This window comes from Neofelis nebulosa, chromosome 8 (assembly GCF_028018385.1).
Source record: "Neofelis nebulosa isolate mNeoNeb1 chromosome 8, mNeoNeb1.pri, whole genome shotgun sequence".
NCBI lineage: Eukaryota > Metazoa > Chordata > Mammalia > Carnivora > Felidae > Neofelis > Neofelis nebulosa.
This window is the reverse complement of record NC_080789.1, coordinates 130366491-130388864: the sequence shown is the minus strand read 5'-3', so window position 1 is coordinate 130388864 and position 22374 is coordinate 130366491. Positions and strand designations below refer to the sequence as shown.

General features: G+C 48.3%; 2 protein-coding genes and 1 long non-coding RNA gene across 16 annotated transcripts in view; 2 read left to right on the top strand and 1 right to left on the bottom strand.

The window, feature by feature from the left end:
- PRPF18 (pre-mRNA processing factor 18) overlaps positions 1 to 6928 on the top strand; it is a 67610-nt gene extending 60682 nt beyond the window's left edge. Inside the window, exon 9 of one of the 3 annotated variants that reach the window (XM_058682190.1) lies at positions 4575 to 6928. In XM_058682190.1, coding sequence (XP_058538173.1) covers positions 4575 to 4691 — 117 coding nt within the window. In that variant the 3' untranslated portion in view covers positions 4692 to 6928. The remainder of the gene's footprint in view (positions 1 to 4574) is intronic. The other 2 variants (XM_058682186.1, XM_058682187.1) reach the window with 2 other exon arrangements.
- FRMD4A (FERM domain containing 4A) overlaps positions 3423 to 22374 on the bottom strand; it is a 614411-nt gene continuing 595459 nt past the window's right edge. For 9 of the 12 annotated variants that reach the window (XM_058682170.1, XM_058682174.1, XM_058682172.1 and 6 more), the window contains 2 exons: positions 20756 to 20852; positions 3423 to 4008 (listed from right to left, as the gene is read on the bottom strand). In XM_058682170.1, the coding sequence (XP_058538153.1) occupies positions 3906 to 4008; positions 20756 to 20852 (200 nt within the window). In that variant the 3' untranslated portion in view covers positions 3423 to 3905. Of the gene's footprint in view, positions 4009 to 18405; positions 18478 to 20755; positions 20853 to 22374 lie in introns of those variants that run through there. The other 3 variants (XM_058682173.1, XM_058682168.1, XM_058682169.1) reach the window with 1 other exon arrangement.
- LOC131483774 (uncharacterized) lies at positions 8754 to 15597 on the top strand. The gene is made up of 3 exons (XR_009247914.1): positions 8754 to 9116; positions 12344 to 12501; positions 15365 to 15597. It is a non-coding gene; the product is annotated as an uncharacterized LOC131483774 (long non-coding RNA).

The following is a 22374-nucleotide window of genomic DNA, read 5'->3' as shown; positions in this document are numbered from 1 at the left end:
CAGGGGGTGTCCTTGGCCTCCGGGCTTAGCGTCTCCTGCTGGTGAAGAGACGCACATCGGGTCAGGGGACCAGGGATGCAAGGGCAGTGCGGTCTCTACGAAAGTCGGCCAGTTGCCATTTTGTCCTTCAGCAGGGGGCTGGCTCTTTGCGCCTGCGGGCCCAACTGGCTGCTGCATCGGTGACGTGATGTAGATGGTGGTGACAGAGCGAGAGCTGTGGTGTGAGTGCAGGGCCAACAGCAGTGCTGGTGAAGAGCCTGAGCATCCTGCCTGCCTCCCCGATGGGTCCTGTGCCTCCTCCACAGACCCAGGGACCACAGAGAGACTAAGGATGGCCCAAAGCCCAGATTGCCTCAGCGTTGGTTCCGCCATTCTGTGGGGACAGGACCCAGGCCCGGCACATGCTGTGTATGGGTAACTACTTGTAAGGAACAGTGAGACACATGCTAACGTAGCAAGCATCCTGCCAGAGACTGACCTCTAATGTCTAATCCTTTTTGGTGGTAGGAGCACGTCACTGAGAATATGTCGTCTTTGTATAATTAACAAGGCAATTAGAGAAAGGGAGACTTAGCCTCTACGACACAAACTGAGCTCTTCTGTATCTAGCAAGACCGTGAGGGTATCTATCAGCTTTAGATTGACTTAAAAGAAAAAAAAAAATCCGAGGAGGACAAAGGCACCTGAATTACAGATTCCCGGAGCCTGTTGAAGCACGGACCAGTTAGAAACAAAATCTCCGAGAGGCAGCCAAGATCTTTTCATTTTGAAAATGCTTTAATAAGTGTTGACAACACTGTTTTGCAAAATGTAAAGGTACTATACAAATTCTTAATACAAAAAGAATAAATTAAAAGCAGATTTCTTTTTAATTCTGCAACTTTGTCTACAACATACATCCTTTTCATTGATTACAGTTGAACAGAATCCAGTAAAATCATTTTACATGCTCTACAGTCAGTTTCAGGAACAACCTAATCCTTTCTCCCCATTATTAAACTAGAGTCCATTTTACACAACGTGTAATAAACTATTGACATTAATGTATATGTAAAACTTTACACCTAGTTAACTAAGCAGTAACTGGTCATCTGATAGCACCTGGAGGGGGGTTTGCTATATTTAGAACTAACACTGAATGAAAACAAATCGGGATTTTAACAGTTTCAACACTCACCTGCATATAATAAAACAAAACAAAAAAAATCCACCTGTCTCACAACAAAGTCTGATGTAGGTGTTCCCAACAGTCTTCAGGCTAAACAGGCAATTTCTTACACGTATCCCAAGAATCCAGTAGGGGCTTATGTCAGACCAGGGGCTTTATACTCCATCTTACTTTGTTTTAAAGAAATCGGGATCTGGGAAGAGCTGGCAAGTGCTTGTACAAAATAGCTATTGTTTCCCACCACACTGGTCATGAATCATGTCGGTCTCAAAGGACTAACAGTATGTACATTTTGTAGTAACTGAACGCAGCTCAACAGTAAAACCTGTTTGACTTAATCTCCGTCTTTACTACCAGACTATAATGGTGTTTGTCTGAACTGGATTTCCCTCCCACCCCATTCCTTGCTGCCTCCTGAATCCAGAACCCAAGCGTTGAGGAAGAATTTTCGTCTCTCATTCCTCGTAAACCCAACTGGGCTCAAAGCGTGATCCGATGGACGTCAGACCAGATTTGAAACTACGGTACGTGGTCACCCCGCAGCCACGTAACCTTGTCACCTCCTCGGTTTCTCTCTTGACTTGCCCTGCTGTACACAGTTCAGTTTGATTATCTGTGTGTCACTGGAGAGAAAGAAAGATGGCCCGGTGCAGATATTCTGAATGGGGAAGGAAGAAAACCTGCGGGCTGTAGCTCTGATTGATCATCAAAATAAGGGCAACGAAAACCCCATCCCCTCCCTCCCCACGATCACTTCATGGCATTGGAACCAATTTTGTTTCTCCTGCAGGGTTTCTCCAGAGGTTTTGTGAGGATGTCCCTTTCTCCAGCTGTTATCACCACAGAGCTGGTGTGCACGGAGAGGGGACACCGGGCCCTCAGTTGCCCAGAGCGGTCCCAGCCTCAGTGGGACCCCACAGTGCTTTCCAAGCTACAGCAGGAGGAGAGCACTGCCACTGAATTCATTGTAGTGTCCATCCTACCCTCCTGGTCTGGTAGAGTCTCGTTACTCTCGGATTACACATACATAAAAAAAAAAAAAACAAAGATTTTTCTTTTTACGCTAAAGCTAACTGTGGTTCTGTTTGCCCACAAAATTACCCCATCCCGGCTCCTGTCCCTGGCTGTCAAAATGCCTTTGCAATAGGGAGTCATTACAAGTGCGAAAAAGCGTCCCCTCCCCTGCCCCCCCTCCCAACCTGTGCCAGTAAGCACAGCATACCCCCTCTGTGGAGACCGTGTTTGTGCCATTTGGAATAACCCAACGAAGAGTGTGCGCTCATTATTATAAAAGTATTTTTGAGGCCTTTGAAGATAGATGGCTTTCCGGTTGTGTATTAAGCAGAGCTCAAAACACACGTAAACGTGCAGCTCCCACACACCTTTTTTCTCTCTTCTTTCTTCCTCTCTTGGTGTCTGCAGACGAATGTGGGTACATCAAGGTAGCTGACGAGGCTGTAGGCGTACGGGCCCTCTGGGAGCAGGGACTTTCTCCCCCTTCTCCCCCCCCACCCCTGCTCCGCCTGAGCTGAGAGACACGGGATAAAAATCTAAGGGCATAGTTGGGTTCTTTGAATAAGTGACACGTTGGTAGCCGGGTGCTGAGAGAAGTCGAAGTCGGATCTGAGCTCTTTGTCACACAAGTGCTAACAAATAGAAAATGAGCCACAAGGGTTAGAACACTCGAATGGATGGCCATGTGCTTTTCCCTTGGTTTCCCGTAAAAAAGAAAAACGAAACACCTTGTGCAAAACAGGACACGCTTTTACTGGTGGTTTTAATGAGAGAGAAGTGCTTGGCGATCACCACCTTCCCTTTCCTACAGATCCCAAAAGAAAAGCAGCTTTGTGTGGTGGGCTCGGACGGGAAGCCCCGCCCCCGCCCAGACCAGGCGGACCTGCTCCTCCCCGTCCACACTCCCAGGGATCTGGGGCAGCAGCTGGGTTAGCTCTCCGGGCTCTGGCCTGAGACAGTGGGTGGGACGTGGGAGAGAGGGATAGAGAGGGGGAAACCATTTACGTGTGGTGGGCTTGCACTTGTGATGAGTAGGAGCCGTTGAGAATTTAAAAGGTTTCACTGCAGAAAGAATGTCTTCCCCTTGGCCCCTCTTTTTTGTTTTTTTATTTTTTATTTTTTTTTTTTTTTAAATCTTTGGCAGCATAGAACTGATTGTGATCATCGGATGCATCTCTGACATGTTAAGCTTCCTTTTTCATTCTCCCCCTCCCCCGACAGCCACTCCCCCCTCCCCCCTCCCACCCCGGGACTATTTCAAGTGTCAACGGAGTCCCATATTCCCCGGCGCGAGCGAGGCATCCTCTTCACCGAGTGCAGGCCGACCGTAGCTTCATCGTCTTTCTGGATCACCCTGTACTCGAGTCCCCTTTCCTGTTCTCTTCCAATGCCACCTGTCCACAGGAGTTTGATGTCCGCTACCTTCCCTGATGGCTCCCGGCCTGGGGGCTGTCAAGGCAGGGGGAAGCCACCAAGGTGCCGTTGAGGATTGGCGCCTGGCTCTCCGTGGGCAAGAGAGCCAGAGGACACACAGTGGGACCGGAACCTTCCAGAATGTCTCCTCAGTCAGGTTTTTGAGGGTGAAGGGAATGCGGAGACGGGAGAAAAAAAGTGCTGAGGGCCGAAGCTGGTGCAGGGTGACAGTGCGTCTGGGTAAGGCAAATGAGAGGCAGTGAGGTGATCTCTGAATGGCGTTGAGGCGGTCAGATTGAGGCCGGCTGGCTCACACGAGGGTCCCGGGCTTGGCTTTTTCCTGCCCGTACCACTGGACGTCGGCTAGTTCTGGGTAGAGGGAGGAATCCAGGAAACAGCTATCAGCGTAGCTCCTGCAGGGAAGGCAAGGAGAGGGGGTGGTTAGGGGAGAGCGAGGTTTAGGGGTTCAGGAGTTCGTGCTCAGTTCGGCGGGGGCTGATCCTGATGGGTAGTCCTCCCTGTGCATGAGGAACTGGGCCTAATTCGGTGCCGAGTATGGACGAGGTGCTCACAAATGGGGGAAAAAATGCACACCGAGGAGACCAAAGCCTTGAACGCCCGTGATGGAGCAAAATGGAAGCAGTGGTTCTGAAACTGGGCTGCGTGCCAGAATCACCTGGGAACTCTCAAGGGTACTCCTGTTCGGGTCCTGCCCTCAAGATGCCGGTTTAGCGGGTCTAGGGGCGAGCCTGCGCCGTGGGAGCTTCCAAAGCTCCCCAGAGCTGGATTCCACGGGATTCTTCCTCCCGCAGCACAGCTGCTTCGGTTCTGTTCCAGGAGGCCTCAGGCGTGACCATGGGTTTTTATTCTATCGGAGAAGCACGTTCAAAATGTCAGGCTTCCCGATCGTGAAACACGTGGTATTTTGAAAGTGGTTTAAACAGTCTTTGAATCAGTGCTCTTTACTTTTTATTTTCAGAGAGAGACCGTGCAAGCGGGGGAAGGGCAGAGACAGGGAATCCCAAACAGGCTCCGTCCTGCCAGCGCAGGGCCCGACGCTGGGCTCGATCCTGTCCTACCAACGGGGAGATCATGATCTGAGCTGGAACCAAGCACTGGATGCCTGACTGACTGAGCCACCCAGGTGTTCCCCGTCGGTGCTGTTTAAGTAACATGCATTGTTTTCTGATTATCAAAATGCTTGGAAAACATATAGGCAACTAAACTGAAAACAAAACACTTCTTAAAAAGTTGTCATGTACGTTGAGAAGTAATTTTTACATATAGTTACACAGATGTACTAAAGCCAATAATCATTTCTGGGAAAAATAGCCCCTCTCTCATCCCAAACTGGCTCCTTCGGAGCAAGATAAAGGTCAAACTTCATGTCCATGAACATGGCCAAGGGGTAGCATTGCTAGGCAGGTGCCCAGAGGCTGGCTCAGCGACTGGGAACAGCCCTTGCAGCCTGAGAAGGTGAAGGCCTCTACTCAACCCCCACCCACCCGCCCAGTGCTGGCTGGCACAGCTCAACTCTGTACTCTGTTCAGAAATGACACCAAGCGGCCTGGTGTCGCCTGTGTGCTCTTTCCTTTTTCTTAGCGTAACTCGTAGTACCTTCTGAGATGTTTGTACGGACTCCTACAGGGATGGAACTGTGGGCCTTGACCCTCCAGCTGCTGAAGCCACATTCCTGTGAATGATGTTGGTCTGTGATGCCCGGTTAGTAGCTCTGTGTTTTTACTGCTGGATTTTCGAGGCTGACACCCCATCTTGGGGTAGAAATCTCTCTTTGGAAACACCATGAGGATTCTGCATATGTGGCGGAAGCTGATTTCCTCCCCTGCTGCTGCTGCTGCTGCTTTATGGGTGGGGATGTGTGAAGAGACCCTAATCCAACATGGTACAGGGAACAGTGAGTTTAAAGAGCAGCCCCATGAGCCAGTTTGTAAGAATCAACAGTTGAACCCATTTTTCTGTTCAATTCGCTGACCTCTCTAGGAACAAAGAGCTGAAGGCATTGCGCATTTTGTAAATGTTTGTCATCGGGCTTTTGAAACACTGAAAGGGGCACCTGGGTGGCTCAGTGGGTTAAGCATTCGACACTTGATTTTGGCTCAGGTCGTGATCTCATGGTTTGAGAGATAGGGTCTTGAGGAGGGCTGTGGGGAGCCTGCTTGGGATTCTCTCCCTCCCTCTCTCTGCCTCTCCTCTGCTCTCTCTCAAAAGAAACCAACTTAAAAAAAACAAACATACCATGAAAGTTGGAAAACTCAAAGCATCTGTGGCTCACTGTGGCCTTTAATGGGAGTCCTGGGCCTGGAAAGCCTGAAATACAGTGGGGTTAATGCTTTCAGAAGCAAAAGTGCCATCCAGGCCCATAAGATGCTGGCCACGGAGATCTGTTCCGATATTTAAGTGGTAAAGGGCTAACTGGATCGCAGCCATCCTGCAAACTCCCTCCCCAAGCTGACAACACTGACTCTTGCCATGGTGCCTGAGGGACTGAGAAAGTGTTTCCGGGAAAAGGTGGCATACAGTGGCCCACAGGGGGCATATAGTGTTTTTGGGGGGACGGTCCCTCCCTAACACTCGTCCTGGTGGTGCCCTCCACTCTCCCCAGGGTGGGCAAGCGGGCCAAGTCGAATCTACCCACCAATGTCATGGTTCAAAGCAGGGCAGAGGCCCAAGCCAGGCCACGTGGCCCTCACACCCGGAGGATGGGTTTCCTCCTGAGAAGGCAGTTCTTGGTGGGAGCAGGAAGCAGAAGGGGAGCTAGAGAACCAGAAAGGTCCAGCTCCCTGTTGCCCAGAAGCACGAGACCAGCATGAGCCTGTATGTAAAACGCATCCGTTTCTAAAAGAACAGCTGGATCCAAGCTGTGTTTCTGGAAGTTGGAATAAATTCAGGTTACCTGCTCAGCCAGCCAGAGAGAAGACATTTGCCTTAATCCTAAGGAGCCTCCCCCCTAGCTTTTTGCTCCTGGCAAGAATGACCTCCCTGAAGTTTGCAAGTCAAAGAACTGGGCTTCGGGATAGTTCCAGGAGGAGACCAGACAGAGCATTTCCATCTCAAAGACACAGGGGAAGAAGGCAAGTTTCTCCAAGAAGGATTTTGTTTCTTAAATCCTGATCTTTTGAAGTATCTGCAAAGCTTTTGGAGATGAATAGGGGGGTTTGGGGATTGGTAAGAAACGATGGGGTGGGCAGTGAACTGTTTCCAGAGCTGTGTTACTGTTCCTGTAGAGCCTGGGTTTGTAAGACGGGGGACGCTTGTCTTTAGTTCCTCAAGGAGTGTGGTTGCAACTTGACTGAATAAAGTCAACGAGCTTTAAAATTTAAAATGTAAAATTTACTCAGTTGAATTTTGTTTGACAGTTTGGTGGCGGCCGTGGGATCCAAAGAGGACTTCAGCCAGCTTCAGGGACAAGGAACAGAGACCGTGGTACCTGCAAACCCCTTGAGTTCTCTTTGTCACCATCTCTGAGGGCCCTGGGTAAGTACCTCTCGGTTTCGAGCTGTGCCCTCTTGGCCTTAAGCTCCCCATCGAATCGGCTGCCCAGTCCGGTGGTAACATTCGGTTTGGACTCCCAGGAGGCACCGGGCGAGTCCTCAGCCCTTGCTTACTCTGCAACCCCAGTCCAGGGCCTAGCCGCTCAGCCTGAGCTGGCAGGTGGTTCCACCTGGAACCTGAGTCCCCAGCCCTCGGCTAGCCCGCGGCGCCCACCGTTGACGTGCGCTCGTTCAGTCCACAGTTGTGCGCTGGGAACCACGGGTGGTGCGCATGTAAAGCCTTGTCATGGCCAGTCCGCAGTATCCTCTCCTTGCTCACTGCGGGTCTGTGAGCATGCACATGAGGTAAAGGAATAATAAATCTGTTGTTAATGGGCAGCTCAGAAACCAGAGCTGGAAAGTCGGTGGGCACCTAAAAGCTGTTAGAGCGCGTGGCCACCCAACTCGACCGTTATAAGCTGGTTACGGAATGCGCTAGATGGACACTAGGTCACCCGCCAACCTCAAGAAAATTTCCACCCAGTGAGGTACACGGTGGAACACCGCAAGATTCCCAGCCCAGCGGTACGTCCCTCTTAACTATCAACTTGTCTCTGACACACCTAAGGCTCAGGCGACGAAATGAGATCATCCGGTTCCAAAGAATTGAGTGTGCCCCCTTCTGGCACAACTGCTTTTATGTCTAAGAAGTGGGTCCCAGAAGCTGTACGTGACTACAAAGATGGCAGGATGTTCATAAAGCAAGCCAGAATCACCAGGGCTGTTGTGTGAAAGGACTGCCTAAAATGAAACCGGAGGAAATGACACGGAGAAGCTCATGCCTGTGTCCTCAGGAGAAGGGAACTGAACACTGGACCGATTTCCTGGAAGGGCCTGATTTACGGGAGACTGAGACTTCTCTCCGGCATAGTAAACATCTGCCCGGAATGGCTCCTGTCCTCAAGCCAGTGAACTTACTGTTGGACCACGGATGCTGCCAGGAGAGACCGCCTTCTCCAAAGTACAAGACCACTGTGTAAGGATAAGGCGCGGACAGACGAGCAAGTTTCACAGCAGCTCGCTTGCCACCCACGAGACGATTCCGTGCAACAAGGGACACCAGGTCATAGGTCAGACAAGTAGGGCAAAGGCTGTCCTCCGTGAAGAGGACGTTTCCCACGAAAGGCACACTGTCAAACAAAACCAAAGTCCGCACCCTAAGTATTCGGCGCTCTTGGGAAGACTCTAAAGATGGGATCCCAGGCATCTCAATGCTCTAAGGGTGACCCTCACCCCAAAACCCCAGTGGTTTTATGCTAAAAAAAAAAAAAAAAAAGTTACGGTCTCTCATGCACACGGACCGGCAGTATTGAAGACAACTTGGAATTGCAGTGGTCATTACAAGGAATGTTCCAGTTAGACAAGTTCCCTCATTTAAGAAGTGCACTTGAATGCAAGGGTTCCCAAATGAAACAGACAGAACGGGTCACCTATTTCAGTCAGCATGCAGAAGCCTCCAGAAGGCTTCAAGATTCCCAAACTGCTTCATTGAAAGATTGATTGCAAAAGGGTAATGAAAAGTTAAAGACCCAAGAGGTACCTAAAATGAGACCATATGACTGCTGGGACTCCTGGAACTCCCCTTTATCCACCTCTACACCTCTACACCTCTACACCGAATACTCAAGAGTATTAATCCTCTGTCTGAATGGTCTTTCCACCCGGAAGAGACTACATGACCACACTCACACCAGTGTGTCAAAGGAGGGCCCCCACACAGGCCCCTTACAGGATTGACGGGATTCTGAGGGATTCTCTTGTAACCACTACCAGTCATTCCTGGAACAGCTAAGGGGAAACTAAAATTAAAGGGACCCCTTGTCAAGTTCTGGCAGATGCACAAGTTACACTCTGTACTTTGAACCCCACTTGCTCCAGAGCTCACAGATGGGAATCCTGGAAAAAGAAGGGTGAGAATCCTTACCTGAGTTTGCTCTCCCAAGTTACTGTGGCCCACTCAAGAGAGGAAGGTAAGATTTCACGTCCCTTCCTTCCCAATTCCAGACCCACAGCTTACTGACCCTTTCCCTCCCAGGGGCAGCTGTTGCCTTCCTGTGTCCTGGGGGCTTGGCTTGGCAACCATCGCGTTGGGAACCCCAGTGTGTGGTCAGGCAGAAATGCCGGTTGAACTCCATTTCCGGTTGGGGTTCCAATGCCTACTGCCAGTGCTTGGGAATGGACTTTGTTCTGGTCATCTTTGGGAGTGGCTCCAGATCTCGAGAGTAGTGTTCTTTGTGCCCTCTCTGAGGACACCTTGTGTGTCCACGGTGTTGTTCCATACTACCAGGAATATTTATGGTTTGAGCTCAAACCTGACAAGATACGATTTTAAGTAGCTCTATGGTCAGAAGTTGGCCAAATTGAAAGCGCATAGTCACCATCAGAGCCTAATGGCAATTTCTTTGGGAACTTTCCCCTCTAGGCCAAAATTAAACTATGTACCCAGAGGTAAAGAAAAACATTCTGAAGCATTACTAGAACAAGCCAGAGACAAAGGTGTAAATGTAGAACATTATGAATCATTTAATTTCCATGCTAGTTGAAGATCTCCTTGATATAAAGAAGCAAACCAAAGATAATGTAGCTGGATGGGTGGGTTGGCCTGTGTTGCAACCCACTTTCCTGAGGAATTAAAAACAGGGGTCCCTGTCTTAGAACAAATCAAGTCTTGATCAGAACAAAGGTAGCTGTAGTAGCAGTGCAAATCCCACTTACCATTTTTACCAATTTCCACACCTTCTCTCTTCATTTCAAAAGGCCTGCAGGTATTTTAAGAGATCTGGATTTAAGAAACAAAGCTCTTCTTGGGAATGTTCTACTTGCAGGAACTTCGCCAATAGGTCCTCTCTTTGAAATGCAAACTTCAGGGAGATCATTTGTATCAGACAGGGGTTGGGGTGGGGGGGCGGAAAGCTATTTGGAACTTAGGCCAATGAACATCTGAAATGTCTTTGCTACAGATGCTTTGGCTGTCTGAGCAGGTAACCTGAAATTATTCCAACTGTTCTGTTAGTAACGAATGACTTTTGCATGATCATACTTGTCTCGTGGCTAAAATTTAACACAAAAGCGATTAGGATCTCTATCCATCTGTGTCTAGGGATCAATGTTGTAAATGCGTGACATTTTTCTGGCTCTGGGCGGTATTGCTAAACTTAATTTGTAAAAGAGTTTTAATTAATTTGCTTAAAGAGAAGTACTTATTAAATGACGTATTCTAAAACTGTCACAAATAGAAAAACAACACACATATTTTCCAAGTTCATGTGACCTAGGATAAATCCTCAGTAAATAAAGGCTCAGGTTTGTAGGTTTAATTAAAATAGTAATGTCTTCAGAGTTATCAGCATTAAATATAATGTAGGAAACAACTTTTATTCTACCCGTGTTTACTAGTTATTTAAATTCGTGTCATCTCTGTTACAAAATTTGTTAGCCAGAAAGATAACTTGAGATGTTGGCCAGCTGTTTAAGGTCTTGAGAAATTTTCATGACTAACATAAACATAATCATTAAGAACAAGTGAACAGATACATATTGGTCACAGTCGAGATGTTTTTCACTGGGTAGAAGCTTTTTTTGTCAACAAACTGCCAGTTTTGTAGCAAAAAAATTATATGCAGACATCATCCCTACATGTGGCGCCTCCCCCTGTTTTGCACAGTGACCTTGGAAGTCCTTTTCCTGGCCACGTAGTCCTTTCTCCACCTCAGAGGCAGGCGGCTTTGCCGTATCGTCCTCAACCTCCGGGACTAGTAGAAAAGACTAACAGCATCACTCAAACCCCATTAGGAAAATTCTGTGCCACTTGGGAGTTTTCCTGGACCAAGGTGCAGTCACTGGTCCTTCTGAGTCTAGAGACTGATGTGACTCTTAATGCTTCCCCCCACCCTCCTGTGCCTTGGAGGACTCGTGGTCCGCTAAACCTCTGAACTGCCTTTCTGCTCAGAAGGGACTACATGACCATAGCCAAAAGTCTGCCCAGTTACTGGCCTCAAACGTGGGCCTCTGTACGAGTCCTTCTCAGAGCTGACAGAACTCAGGGCTTTTCTGGGAACCTGCTACCTATTAAACAGCCAATGGGAAACTAAAATTGAAATTTATGGAAAGCCTTGCCCTGTTCTGGTAGCCACCAGGGCTGTATGCTCCGCTTGCTTCGGAGGACCCTGCAGGGGAGGTCCTGGTGAAGTGGCAGAAGCCGGCAAAGGGTGGGGATCCTCACCCGAGGCACCTTTCCTCAGTCTCTGCTGTGCCCATTTGAGAGACGACTGTGAAATTTCATATTCCCTTCCTTGCCTTATCTAGACCTATTACTCCCCAGGGACACCTGTATTCCTTTTGGCTGTCTTTGGGAATGGCTGTGCATCTCAGGAGGGGAGTATGCTTTGCACCCTCTTTGAGGATGCCTTTGGGGTTCATACTGCCAGGAATATTGAGTGTCCCACCTGAAACTGGACAGGTCATAGGAAAGGATTTGTAAAATAGCTCTGTGGTCAGATGTTGGTTACATTGGAAGCTGACATTCAGAGCCTGACAGAAACTTTCTTTTAGATCTTCCCCCCTAGACTAAATGGAACTACGTACCCAGAGGGAAAGAAGAACATCACAAAGATCAGCAGCTCTAAATTAGTAGAAACCTAATGATTTCCATCTTAGAGAAAGATCTCCCTGAGATAAAGAAGCTGAATATAACATAACAGGATGGGTGGGTGAGACTGTGATGTCACTCAGGCTGCAACCCAATTCTGAGAAATTAAAAACTGTTGTCTTGGGGTGCCTGGGTGGCTCAGACTGTTAAGTGTCTGACTATTGATTTTGGCGCAGGTCACGATCTCACAGTTCGTGAGTTCAAGCCCCACATTGGACTCTGTGCTGACGGCATGGAGCCTGGCTGGGATTCTCTGTCTCTGCCCCTCCCTACTCGTGCTCTCCCTCAAAAATAAATAAATGTTAAAAACAAACACCTGTTGTCTTGCAACTCAAGTCTTTGCAAGAACAGAAATGTAGCAATTCAAATGGAAGCAATTCAAAGCCCACCTATCATTTTTACCAATCCCCAAACCTCCCCTTATCCATCTCAAAAGGCTTGTGGGTATTGTAAAATTCTGGCCTTAGGGTAACAATATTCCTTCTTTACCGAACTTGTGTTCTTTCTCTGTGCCGTAGAGATGGAAGTGTTATGTTTGGTTTTCTCTAGGAATCAAAGTTGTTCTCATCAGAAGGGAAAAACTGTGGGAGAGTGGTGTTCTCCAAGGTGGAAAATGTCGTCTTCACAAGTATCAGTGAAAAGTTGAAGTCCCCTTGACTCACCCTTTTACCAGAAGCATGATGTGAGTGTGATCCTCTTATAAATGGGTGAGTTTTACAGTATTTCACCTGTCTCGTGGCTAAAAATTTCACACACAAGTTCTAAGATCTTTGTATCTGTGTCCATGATCTTGTAAGTGTATGTGTGCCTGTGATACACGTGGGATCTTCTCTGCCTCTGGATGGTACTGACAAAATGAATTGGTCAAGAGCTCTATTTATTTGGCTCAAAGACAAACAAGGGCTATACAGATGAGGTACACTCTAAGAAGAATAAATGCTAGCCCAAATGTTTCTCAAGTTCACGTGGTCTAGGGTAATCTTCGGGAAATGAAAGCTAATTTCAGATGCTTAGTTTCATTACAATAGGCATGTCTTTAGAATTACCAGTGGGAAATAAAATACTCCTTTACTTCCTAGGTTAACTAAAAGTCAAATAAGCTCATGTTGTCTATTACGGAATTGGCCACAAAAAGATCATTTAAGATGACAGCTGTCTAATGCTCATGAGACGTTAGGAGTAATCTAAAAATTAAGAACAAGAAAATTAAACAGAAGGATGATAAAGGTTCATAAATGAACTTTTCAACAATAGCTATGCTTATGGGTCAGTCTGCTTAAGAAATAGTCTCCAGGGGCGCCTGGGTGGCGCAGTCGGTTAAGCGTCTGACTTCAGCCAGGTCACGATCTCGCGGTCCGTGAGTTCGAGCCCCGCGTCAGGCTCTGGGCTGATGGCTCGGAGCCTGGAGCCTGTTTCCGATTCTGTGTCTCCCTCTCTCTCTGCCCCTCCCCCACTCATGCTCTGTCTCTCTCTGTCCCAAAAATAAATAAAAAACGTTGAAAAAAAAAATTAAAAAAAAAAAAAAAATAGTCTCCAGGGGTCACCAGGTGGCTCGGATGAGCGTGTGACACATGATTTTGGCTCAGGTCGTGATCTCACTGTTGTGAGATGGAGTCCTGTGTCAGGGCTCCCTTCCAGGCACAGATCCTGCTGGAGATTCTCGCTTTCTCCCTCTGCCCCTCTCCCCTGTGCTCTCTTTCTCTCTTAAGTTTGCAAAATCTTTTTAGTCACTTGAAGCCTGAAAATTTATAGTGAGCTAACTTAAGGATGGACTTTCACTGACTCATTTCCAAATAAAATACTAAAGTGTTCATTACTGGACACAGATTTATCCACTTTTCACTTCCTTTTACAGAGGCCATAAAGATATTTGGGCCTATTAGTACACCTGTTTCAGGCCATATGGAAAAGTTTACTATGAAGAAGAATTTACTTCTAGAAATCATGAAGTGTATTTGTAAGTTTGCAAATCTACAGAACGTTAGTGTAAGAGACCATTCACGATTGCTAATAGTTTTTACTAGAAATGAAGAATTCTAAGGGTTAAGAATTCTCATCAATACATGTAATTAAAATTACTTATAAATAATAAAAAGAAACAAGTGTGGATGAAAAGTAGGCAAGTGAAGCAAAATGACTGGTTGCTCTTAGCCAACTTGACCACATTCTCAAATTACTTCCCAAGATTCTTTTTTCTACAAACCACCTACCAATTTTTTGTTCCATGGAACAAAATCTGAACGGATCTAAAAAATTGGTAGGTGGTTTGTGGAAAAGGAATCTTGCGAAGGGAATTTGATATGTGGTCAAGTTGGCTAAGATGGGAATGGATTTAAGTTTTTTAATGAGGGTTTTTTTTTTTAATTTATTTATTTTTGGGACAGAGAGAGACAGAGCATGAACGGGGGAGGGGCAGAGAGAGAGGGAGACACAGAATCGGAAACAGGCTCCGAGCCATCAGCCCAGAGCCTGACGCGGGGCTCGAACTCACGGACCGCGAGATCGTGACCTGGCTGAAGTCGGACGCTTAACCGACTGTGCCACCCAGGCGCCCCGAGGGGTTTTTTTTAAATGTTAATTTTTGAGAGGGAGAGAGACAGAGTGCAAGTGGGGGAGGGGCAGAGAGCGAGACACACACACACACACAGAATCCGCAGCAGGCTCCAAGCTGTCAGCACACAGCGTGATGCGGGGTTTGAACTCCTGAACCGAGAGATCATGACCTGAGCTGAAGTCAGACACTCACCTGACCCAGCCACCCCCGTGCCCCAATGCGTTTTATCATCCAAAGCACATGGGTGCAAAAACAGAATTTGGTTTTCTCTTGAAAGGACTAAGTCTTCTTGGACATTTGGTCTGATTTTGATAAGCAACTGTAAAAGATTTACCTTTCAAGTAATCGGCCTGGACAGCCAAGATTTTGTGTTGTAGCAAAATAATTTATCGTGCTTCATGTGGTCTTTATGAAGTCGTCCATTACATAAGAAAACCCAGTCTTCCCACTAGTAAAAGAGCTAAGTTTTGTTCACCACTCTGTCACTTTGTCTATTTGCCTTTATCTACCTAACCAAAGTGACAGGATGTTAATGAAGTATTCTTTCATAATGATCTGTGATCCTATTTAGTCCTGTGTTCAAACCTGTTGATATTTTAGACAGTTTCTCATAACCACATTCTCAAGGGTGTCTTCCTGACCTTAAGGTAACTTTGAGATTTCCCTAGAAATTTGAGATTTTCCTAGAGTGTCCCTGGGAAATCCCAAAGGATTTGTCTCTCACCTTAAAAAAAGATGCTATACTAATTAGGTTTATTTGCTGTGTTAAACTACATGGGAAGCATTGTCAAATACGTGATAAAAACCTTATTAGATTATTTGTATGGATCATATTATTAGTATAAACAGTCTAAAATTGTATGAAGTGTCTAGAAATCTGACATGGCCTGGTATAATATTATTCAGACATCTAGTTATTATCTTTAAATTGTGTGTATCACAGAAGTAACCAGATTTCCTCATCAATTCCGTTATCGTGAACTACAATCGGAACTTTAGCATTTTGTCATTTACAGACCCTTGATTGTTTTACTCTGATGATTCTGCAAAACTGAAACGCATGGAAAGAACCCTACCAAGAACTCTGGACCGCTGACATTCCTGCCAAATTAGAAGGTGCTGAACCTGGGGTGCCTATGTCCCAACTGAGGAAGGCTCCATCTGACTTTGGGTCCGGTACAAAAGCCGGAGACCTCAAACTCAAATGGACCAGCAAGAGAGGTCGACCGCTTCTTCCCAAGATGGGGGGTAAGAAAGTTTCTTTCCTCGTTCACTTTCTGATCATCTTTTACCTAAGTCTTACTCCCTGAAGGGTCTTCAAGATTTTGTCCACCATTTTCCTTGCCCCGCCCTGAAAAGGTAATGCGCTTGTTCACATAGCTCAGGCCACTGCAGAGAGAAAGGTGATCTAACCTCCAAAAGACTGGATTTCCCATGGTGCTTGTGATCCCATAGTTCTGCCCGTCACAGACTTCTGCCTCACTCCCACTGCTTCGGTTTCTCCGGGCCAAACCCAGCCCCCTCTCTGTCACGTCACAGTCCCTGGTTAAGAACCTCTGACCCAGAGGACTTTGCATCCAGGCTCTATCCAAAGACAGGGACACAAGGGAAGGGTAACCAAATAAAACCACCTGTGGGGTCTACAGCCCCTCAAGTTTTACTGGCCTCCGTGGTGGTGCTCTTGGGAGTCCCAAGCCTTAGACTTAAATAGGAATTAGCATGAAGGATTCATATTCAAAGTTTGCTTCCCTTGACAGAAACCCCCCCTAGACAGGAGTAAGAGCAAATGAGGCTACAATTAGGAACCTCTCCTGCACTCCTGAAGATGTTGCAGAATCCGTCACTAAAGCAAGAGCCGCCTACCAGTAATTCCTAGGCTCTCTGCCGAGGTCGTTCTTGACGCTAAGGCAGCCCCTGCTTATCGTTTAGCTGAGCAACGTGAGGGTGGCACCTGGGATAGATGCTTCTGGGGGAGCTGACACGCTACTACACAAGCCAGCTGACTTAAGAAAGCGACTCCTTCAGTGGGGTCCTCCTTTGGTTTGGGTCTTGGGGACCACAGCTCCAGAGTGCACTCGAGGGGTGCCTGGGGGGCTCCGTTGGTTGAGCGTCCGACTTCTGCTGGGGTCATGATCTCACAGTTTGTGAGTTCGAGCCCCGCGTCGGGCTCTGTGCCGACGGCTCAGAGTCTGCTTCGGATTCTGTGTCCTGCTCTCTCTCTCCCCCACTCACGTGCACTCACTCTCTCTCCAAAATAAACGTTAAAAAATTTTTTTTAAATGCACACTCTAGACAGTGGCCACGATCCTGCTATAATGACAGTCCTCTCTCTACCTTTTTTTTTTTTTTCCTCAAAAGGTTTCAATCCATGTTCGCAGCAAATAATCCCAAGAACAGAACTTCAGAAAAGGAACAAAGAGAATGACCAACGGAAAGAACGCACCTGATGTCATGACCCGCAAATACCACACAGACATTTGGCAAAAGACCACGAGAACTCCCGAGCTTTAGAGGGAAGCGGCCCTAATGCCTTAAGTTGGGATCCCATCTCTCAGGCTGAGAATCGGATCAAAAGGAGGGACATGTTGAAAACAAGAAAATAGGCCCCAAACGGAGTCACTCACGCTAAGGTCCACGTCACCGAACAGACTTCACCGAACTTCGGCTCTCTCAGAAATGGAGTCTTAAACCAGTCAGGGTGTCTGCCTGACAGACCCCTGCCATTCCCTAAAGGAAAGTGACTTGGCCATATCCAACCGATTTTTGTCTAGTGTAGCCTCCTTGTTCCCTCTCCCTCCTGGCTATAAAAATCTCATTTTGCCTAGTTCCTCTGAGCTCCTTTCTTCTGCTAGACAAGAGGCTGCTTCATTCATAAATTGATGAATAAAGCCAACAGAATCTTTCAGATTGCCTCAGCGGAATGTTGTTTGCTTTCTTAACACCATCTCCCTCTCCAAGGCTAAGCCCCTGTTTTCCTAATCCCCTATCTGCCACCTCGGAACTGTTCCTTACCTCATCCTACCTTACCTTTTAGGTGGAAGTCTGGCTCCTTATCTACAGCAACATGGTGTTTACCAAACAAACGCCCTGCTTGTTCATGCATCTGTGTTTTTGCCCCTGCAATGGCCCTTCTCCAGGTCCCTCCACCCCAGGCCGTGGAGGTGGAGGCCAGGTTCAAGAGGTATGGCCCTGGAGCCGGGGTCCTCCCCTCCCCTTGGAACTCTGGCCTCCAGCATGGTTCCTGGAACATAGGATTTTAATTTTCTGGTTACATAAGCTTATAACTTTTTATCCACTTCTGAATGGTATCCTTATCTTTTTAGTTGACCCTTGCAATGCTATTTAAATTTCAACGTCTTGTCTGCCGGTTAGATTCTGGTCCCTGGTAACCGGACCCAGACAAGGTAGCACGGGTTTTATGGCCACCATGGCAGTGCTGTGCAAATTGGAATGTGCCTTGGATTGACCCAGGGGTCTCGTTGAAATGCAGACTCAAATTCAGTAGGCCCAGGAGTCCAGATTTCCAACGAGCTCCCAAGTAGTGAGGACGGTGATGCTTCTTATCTAGGGACATTTTGGATAGCAGGCCATGAGGCCGAGTATACATCTGTCCCTCAGGAATGCAGGATGAAAGCAGGGGTGATGTGCAGGTGACTGGATCAACTCAGTCTGGTTTTGGTGCTTTGCCTTGTAAACTGTAGGGCGCTCCTCTTTTCCTGGACATTGACCATGACACCAGTAAAAGCTTCTGCAAGTATCTGCGTACACAGAGTCTGGGAAGGGCTACGACACACAGTGGGGTCTTTTCTGGGAAGTAGCAGTGGGAATGTCTAACATCTCATGTCAAAACATATAGAGTTCCCCAGGTATCTAGAAATAAGACATAAGAATAACGCCTTCCACATAAGAATAACACCTTCCACACCATTCAGAAGCTGCTTCTGGAAATTACGATGCGGACAAGGGTGACACATGCAGCACATGTGAGATCACACACTCGTGAGCAGCGGGGGGGAGAGGGGGAGGGTGGGGAGAACCGAACACCCCCTTACAATACCTCTAGTCATCAGTGCTTTGGTGAGTTGGAGACTCAGACCCATCCATAATGGGTGAGTTTTCTGTTGCTTCTCTGAACAAAGGAAAGCAGAAGAAGGAAGAGAAGAGAGGTCATGTTAAAGAGAGGAACTGACACAGACATGATTAGTAGCTTATTAATACATTGCAAAGATCAGTCGACTATACACCCAAGCGTTAGTGACAAATAACAGAACTCACGCAGAACTTTCAAGCCCCAAGAGTGACTCAAAGGCCTTCTCTTTGGTTTTGTTCAGAAGGCGGGCTTTGGCACTTTGTACCCATTTCTCATTTTCCTATCACATCACAGAGAACAGTTGCTGGTTGTTTACGACCGTCCACCTCCTCAATCTGATAAACGTTTACTTCAAGGACCCAGACAGCTTGGTTTCCAATTTGTCCAGCCTCCTCACTAGCTCTTTGTGGTGGAACACAGGCAGGGTTCGAGGCCAGCTCAAGGGCGTTCACTCCTTTCAGGCCTGCCCTCCCGCAAATAACAGTCATATAATCAGATTAGAGGAGACTGGGCAGGATTCAGAAAATGTGGACCATCCCGACAAAGACCCTGAAATGGGAAGTTCCTTATTTGGGTGAAATGGCTTGGCCACTGGAGATACCAAGATACACAAGGTCTGGCATACTTTCTCCTATGAATTAATCTCCATGCCACTCTCAGGCCTGAGGCCTTGCAGTAGCTGCCCGACCACGCGTGATGGACCTGACCTGTGGGTGGCATGGGAGGGAGGGTCATAACGACCTGTAATAAGGACGGAGAGGGTAGCTGCCGCCCCGAAGACCAAGAAATGGGAGTGGACACAGATCACTGTGGTTGGGACTATGGGTTCTCCTGACTCAAAAGGAGGAAGAGGCATCATGGGCTATAGTTGAGGGACTGTCAGACTTGAGCAGACGTCAGAATCCCCTGGAGGCCTTGTTAAAACACAATGCCGTGCCCTGCCCACCCCACCCCACCGCCCCTTGTCTCATTTAGTAAGTCATGGATGGGCCGGAGCGTCTGCATTTGTAACAAGATCCCAAACCACACATGCTCGAGCTGCCGGTCCGAGGACAGCACTCTCAGAACCACTGGCCGGTGGAAGAGGACAGGACTCCGGAGGCCAGAGAACGTAGCTTCGTTCAGCTGTGGGACTCCGGGCAGAGCACCTACTCTCTCTAAGCCTCATCAGTACAACTAAGAGATTGGCTCTTTCCCTCGCAAGGTTGCAGTGAAGAATATATGAAACTTATAAATGTCGGAAAAAGCTCCCAGCCTTTGAGTACACCGCAGGCACTCAACACACATCAGCTCCCCTTTCCCTTCTGTCAAATACTAAGGCCCCGTAAAGCCTGGTTTAAAGTCACCCTGGAGAAATTTACAGAGACAAAAATGTCTGCCAGGCACGGGAGCCCGAATGCAGCCAGTGGAGCCCGTTCTGGTCCTGTTGTCCTATGATTCAACTCCCAGACGGCCGTCAACTTTTTCCAGGCTTCCCCATGGGCCCTCCAGCAAACTAGAAACTGAATAGAGCCCGATCGAGGGATCCCTCACCCCTTGACCCAGCGGGCGCGGACAGAACCTAACAGCCAGTCCGAGGGGACGTGTGAGGACCAACAGAAGAGGCAGGGATCGTGAGGAAAGCGATTTACGTGTATCTGCTGGACGTCAGGGGTCAGAACGTCTAACCGTCCACGAGACTAGAATGCTCTATGCCTACGCTGGCAGCTATAAAAGGAACGGAATTTTGGTTTCATTACTTTGCTGTGCGTCACTTCTTAAAGATCTCAGGGAACCTGCACCTGATCCCCTTGGTTTGTGGGTTAAGAGCAAGCAGCTGGAGCCAGGACAGAGAAGGGCTCGGAGCCTCAGGCCCTTTTCCTTCAGATGCGTCCTGATTCTAAGGTGGGGGCAGGGCGAGAAGCAAGAGTAGCTCAAGTCCCCTCTCCCCTTCCTGCCCCGCCCCCTGAAGTCCGCCTGATAGAATCTGAACACAAATCAAACGCCGCGTGGAATTCTGCCCAAAGGAGTGCCATTTGACTTCCGGCACCCACCTTCCCCACGTTCCTGGGACCACCGCCAGGGTGAAAAGAGAGCCCAGAGAACTGGCCCGTCTACACGGACAGGGACGGAAAGGAGCCAGGTGGGAGGTAACAGCGTCCACGCAGCTGCTTTGGGAAGGAAGGGGTTTCCCAGGAACAAACGCTCACGTTTTTGGTGGGTACACCCTTCCGGCAACGAGGATCTTGTGTTTAGGACATCCTTCCTAACTGATGAGGAAAGCTGATCATTCTAGAGGCTGGAAGAAGGGGGCAGAAGGTCTGAACAGGGGACTCACCCAGTCTGCCAGGTTAGGATGTGGTGGGGACTGCTTGGGGGCGTCACTCCAATTTCACTCGACGGCGTTGAGCTTCTCTGGCTTTGAGGTAAGGCAGCTGCGGAGGGGTGATGCAGAAAAGGGGGGGTCAGACAGGTCCAGTGAAGGAGCTTCTTTCCAGAGATGCTGGGTATGACCCCGTGGCAGGGTCACAGTGGGGGCGATCCCCTTCCCCCCCTGACTTTTGGCCAATTCGGTCTTCTCCAAAGTATCTTTCTCATTAAACTTCAGATACAGCTTCTTAGACCTTCGAAATACGTTTACAACTTCTAAAATATGTTCTCAAAGAGTTACCTCATCACCAGGTAAGTGCTACAGTTTTGACAGAAGGGAAACACTCCTGGTTCCTTGTTCCTGGCAGACCGCTAGTGCTCTGAACAGTTACAGAGGCTCATGTTTTTTAAATGATGCGAGCAACGCACTCATTCGTTCTTTCTCCAAACCCTCCTGCGAAGTCCCGGGCGAGTTTCACTGGGCTTATTTTATAGATGAAGGAGGAACACGGAGAAGGTTCTAGGACCTCCAAGCCCATGGTTTCTTTCATGATTGCCTGAATCACTTTTGTTCTCCTCTCTGGAACCTGTCATTTGGCCAATGTGCCGCCATAATAAACGAATGAGTCACTGGGGACACGGGGCATAGAATGCGGGAGCCGTGAGGCCTGGTGCACCCAGGCAGCCGGCTGGTCCCTCCTCTTTGTCCCATTCATTCCAAGGCCCAAGAATCCCCCCCTGTTCCCCAAAGGTGAACCCCATTTTCTGTCCTTCCCCATCTTTATCCTTACTTAACTCTTTCCCATCACAAGTCAGATCCTGACTTGGAATCCCTTCTGTGTGCTGATCACTCTCATTTTATTCTTCTATTTAAAAAAATCATTTTATTATGTCTCAGCTGCCTCCCTTTTCTTTCCCTGTAGTCTGTCTAAGCAGAGCCTCCTGCCTGCTCCCCCCCCCCCCCCCCCCCCCGAGCACGAGCCGTGAGGTCACTGCTGAGCACTGGGGGTGGCTGTCACCGCTGTTCTTTCCCAGAGAAGCTACTAGCTTCTGAAGCAAAGGGTGGTGTTTTCCGTTTTTACTTTTTTATGTTCTGGCACTGCTCAATGCTCTGAGTACAAGGAAAAAAGCCTAATTATGAAAGCTTTAAAGGCATAGTATCGAGGTACTGAAAGCACTTTATAAAAATTCTTTTGGTCACCTCCTAACATCCCTGACATGGGAACCCAGGAGCAGTTGGGACTTTAAGCCCCCCTTCCCCCCTCCCCCGACCAGTCGGTCCCACCCAGGGGACACGGCCCAGTTCCAAGGCTCCAGGACGCAAGGCCCTGCCTGGAACAAGTGTCCCCCTGGAAGGGGCCACTCTGGTCTGTAACGTACTAGTGTCTCTTCACCAGGGTAAAGGTGCATCTTTGACTGGAACAAACCCGGAGCCACGTCAGCACGGGGCTTCCCTGATGTCTGTCCTTACAAGAAGCGGCCGGAGGCAGGGTTCGCATCTCCACCTAGGATGCTGAACCGAGGGCGACTTGGCCCAGCCCGCTGGGGAGGGTCGGAGGCGCTGCCCCCTCCCCCCCACCGGCCCTG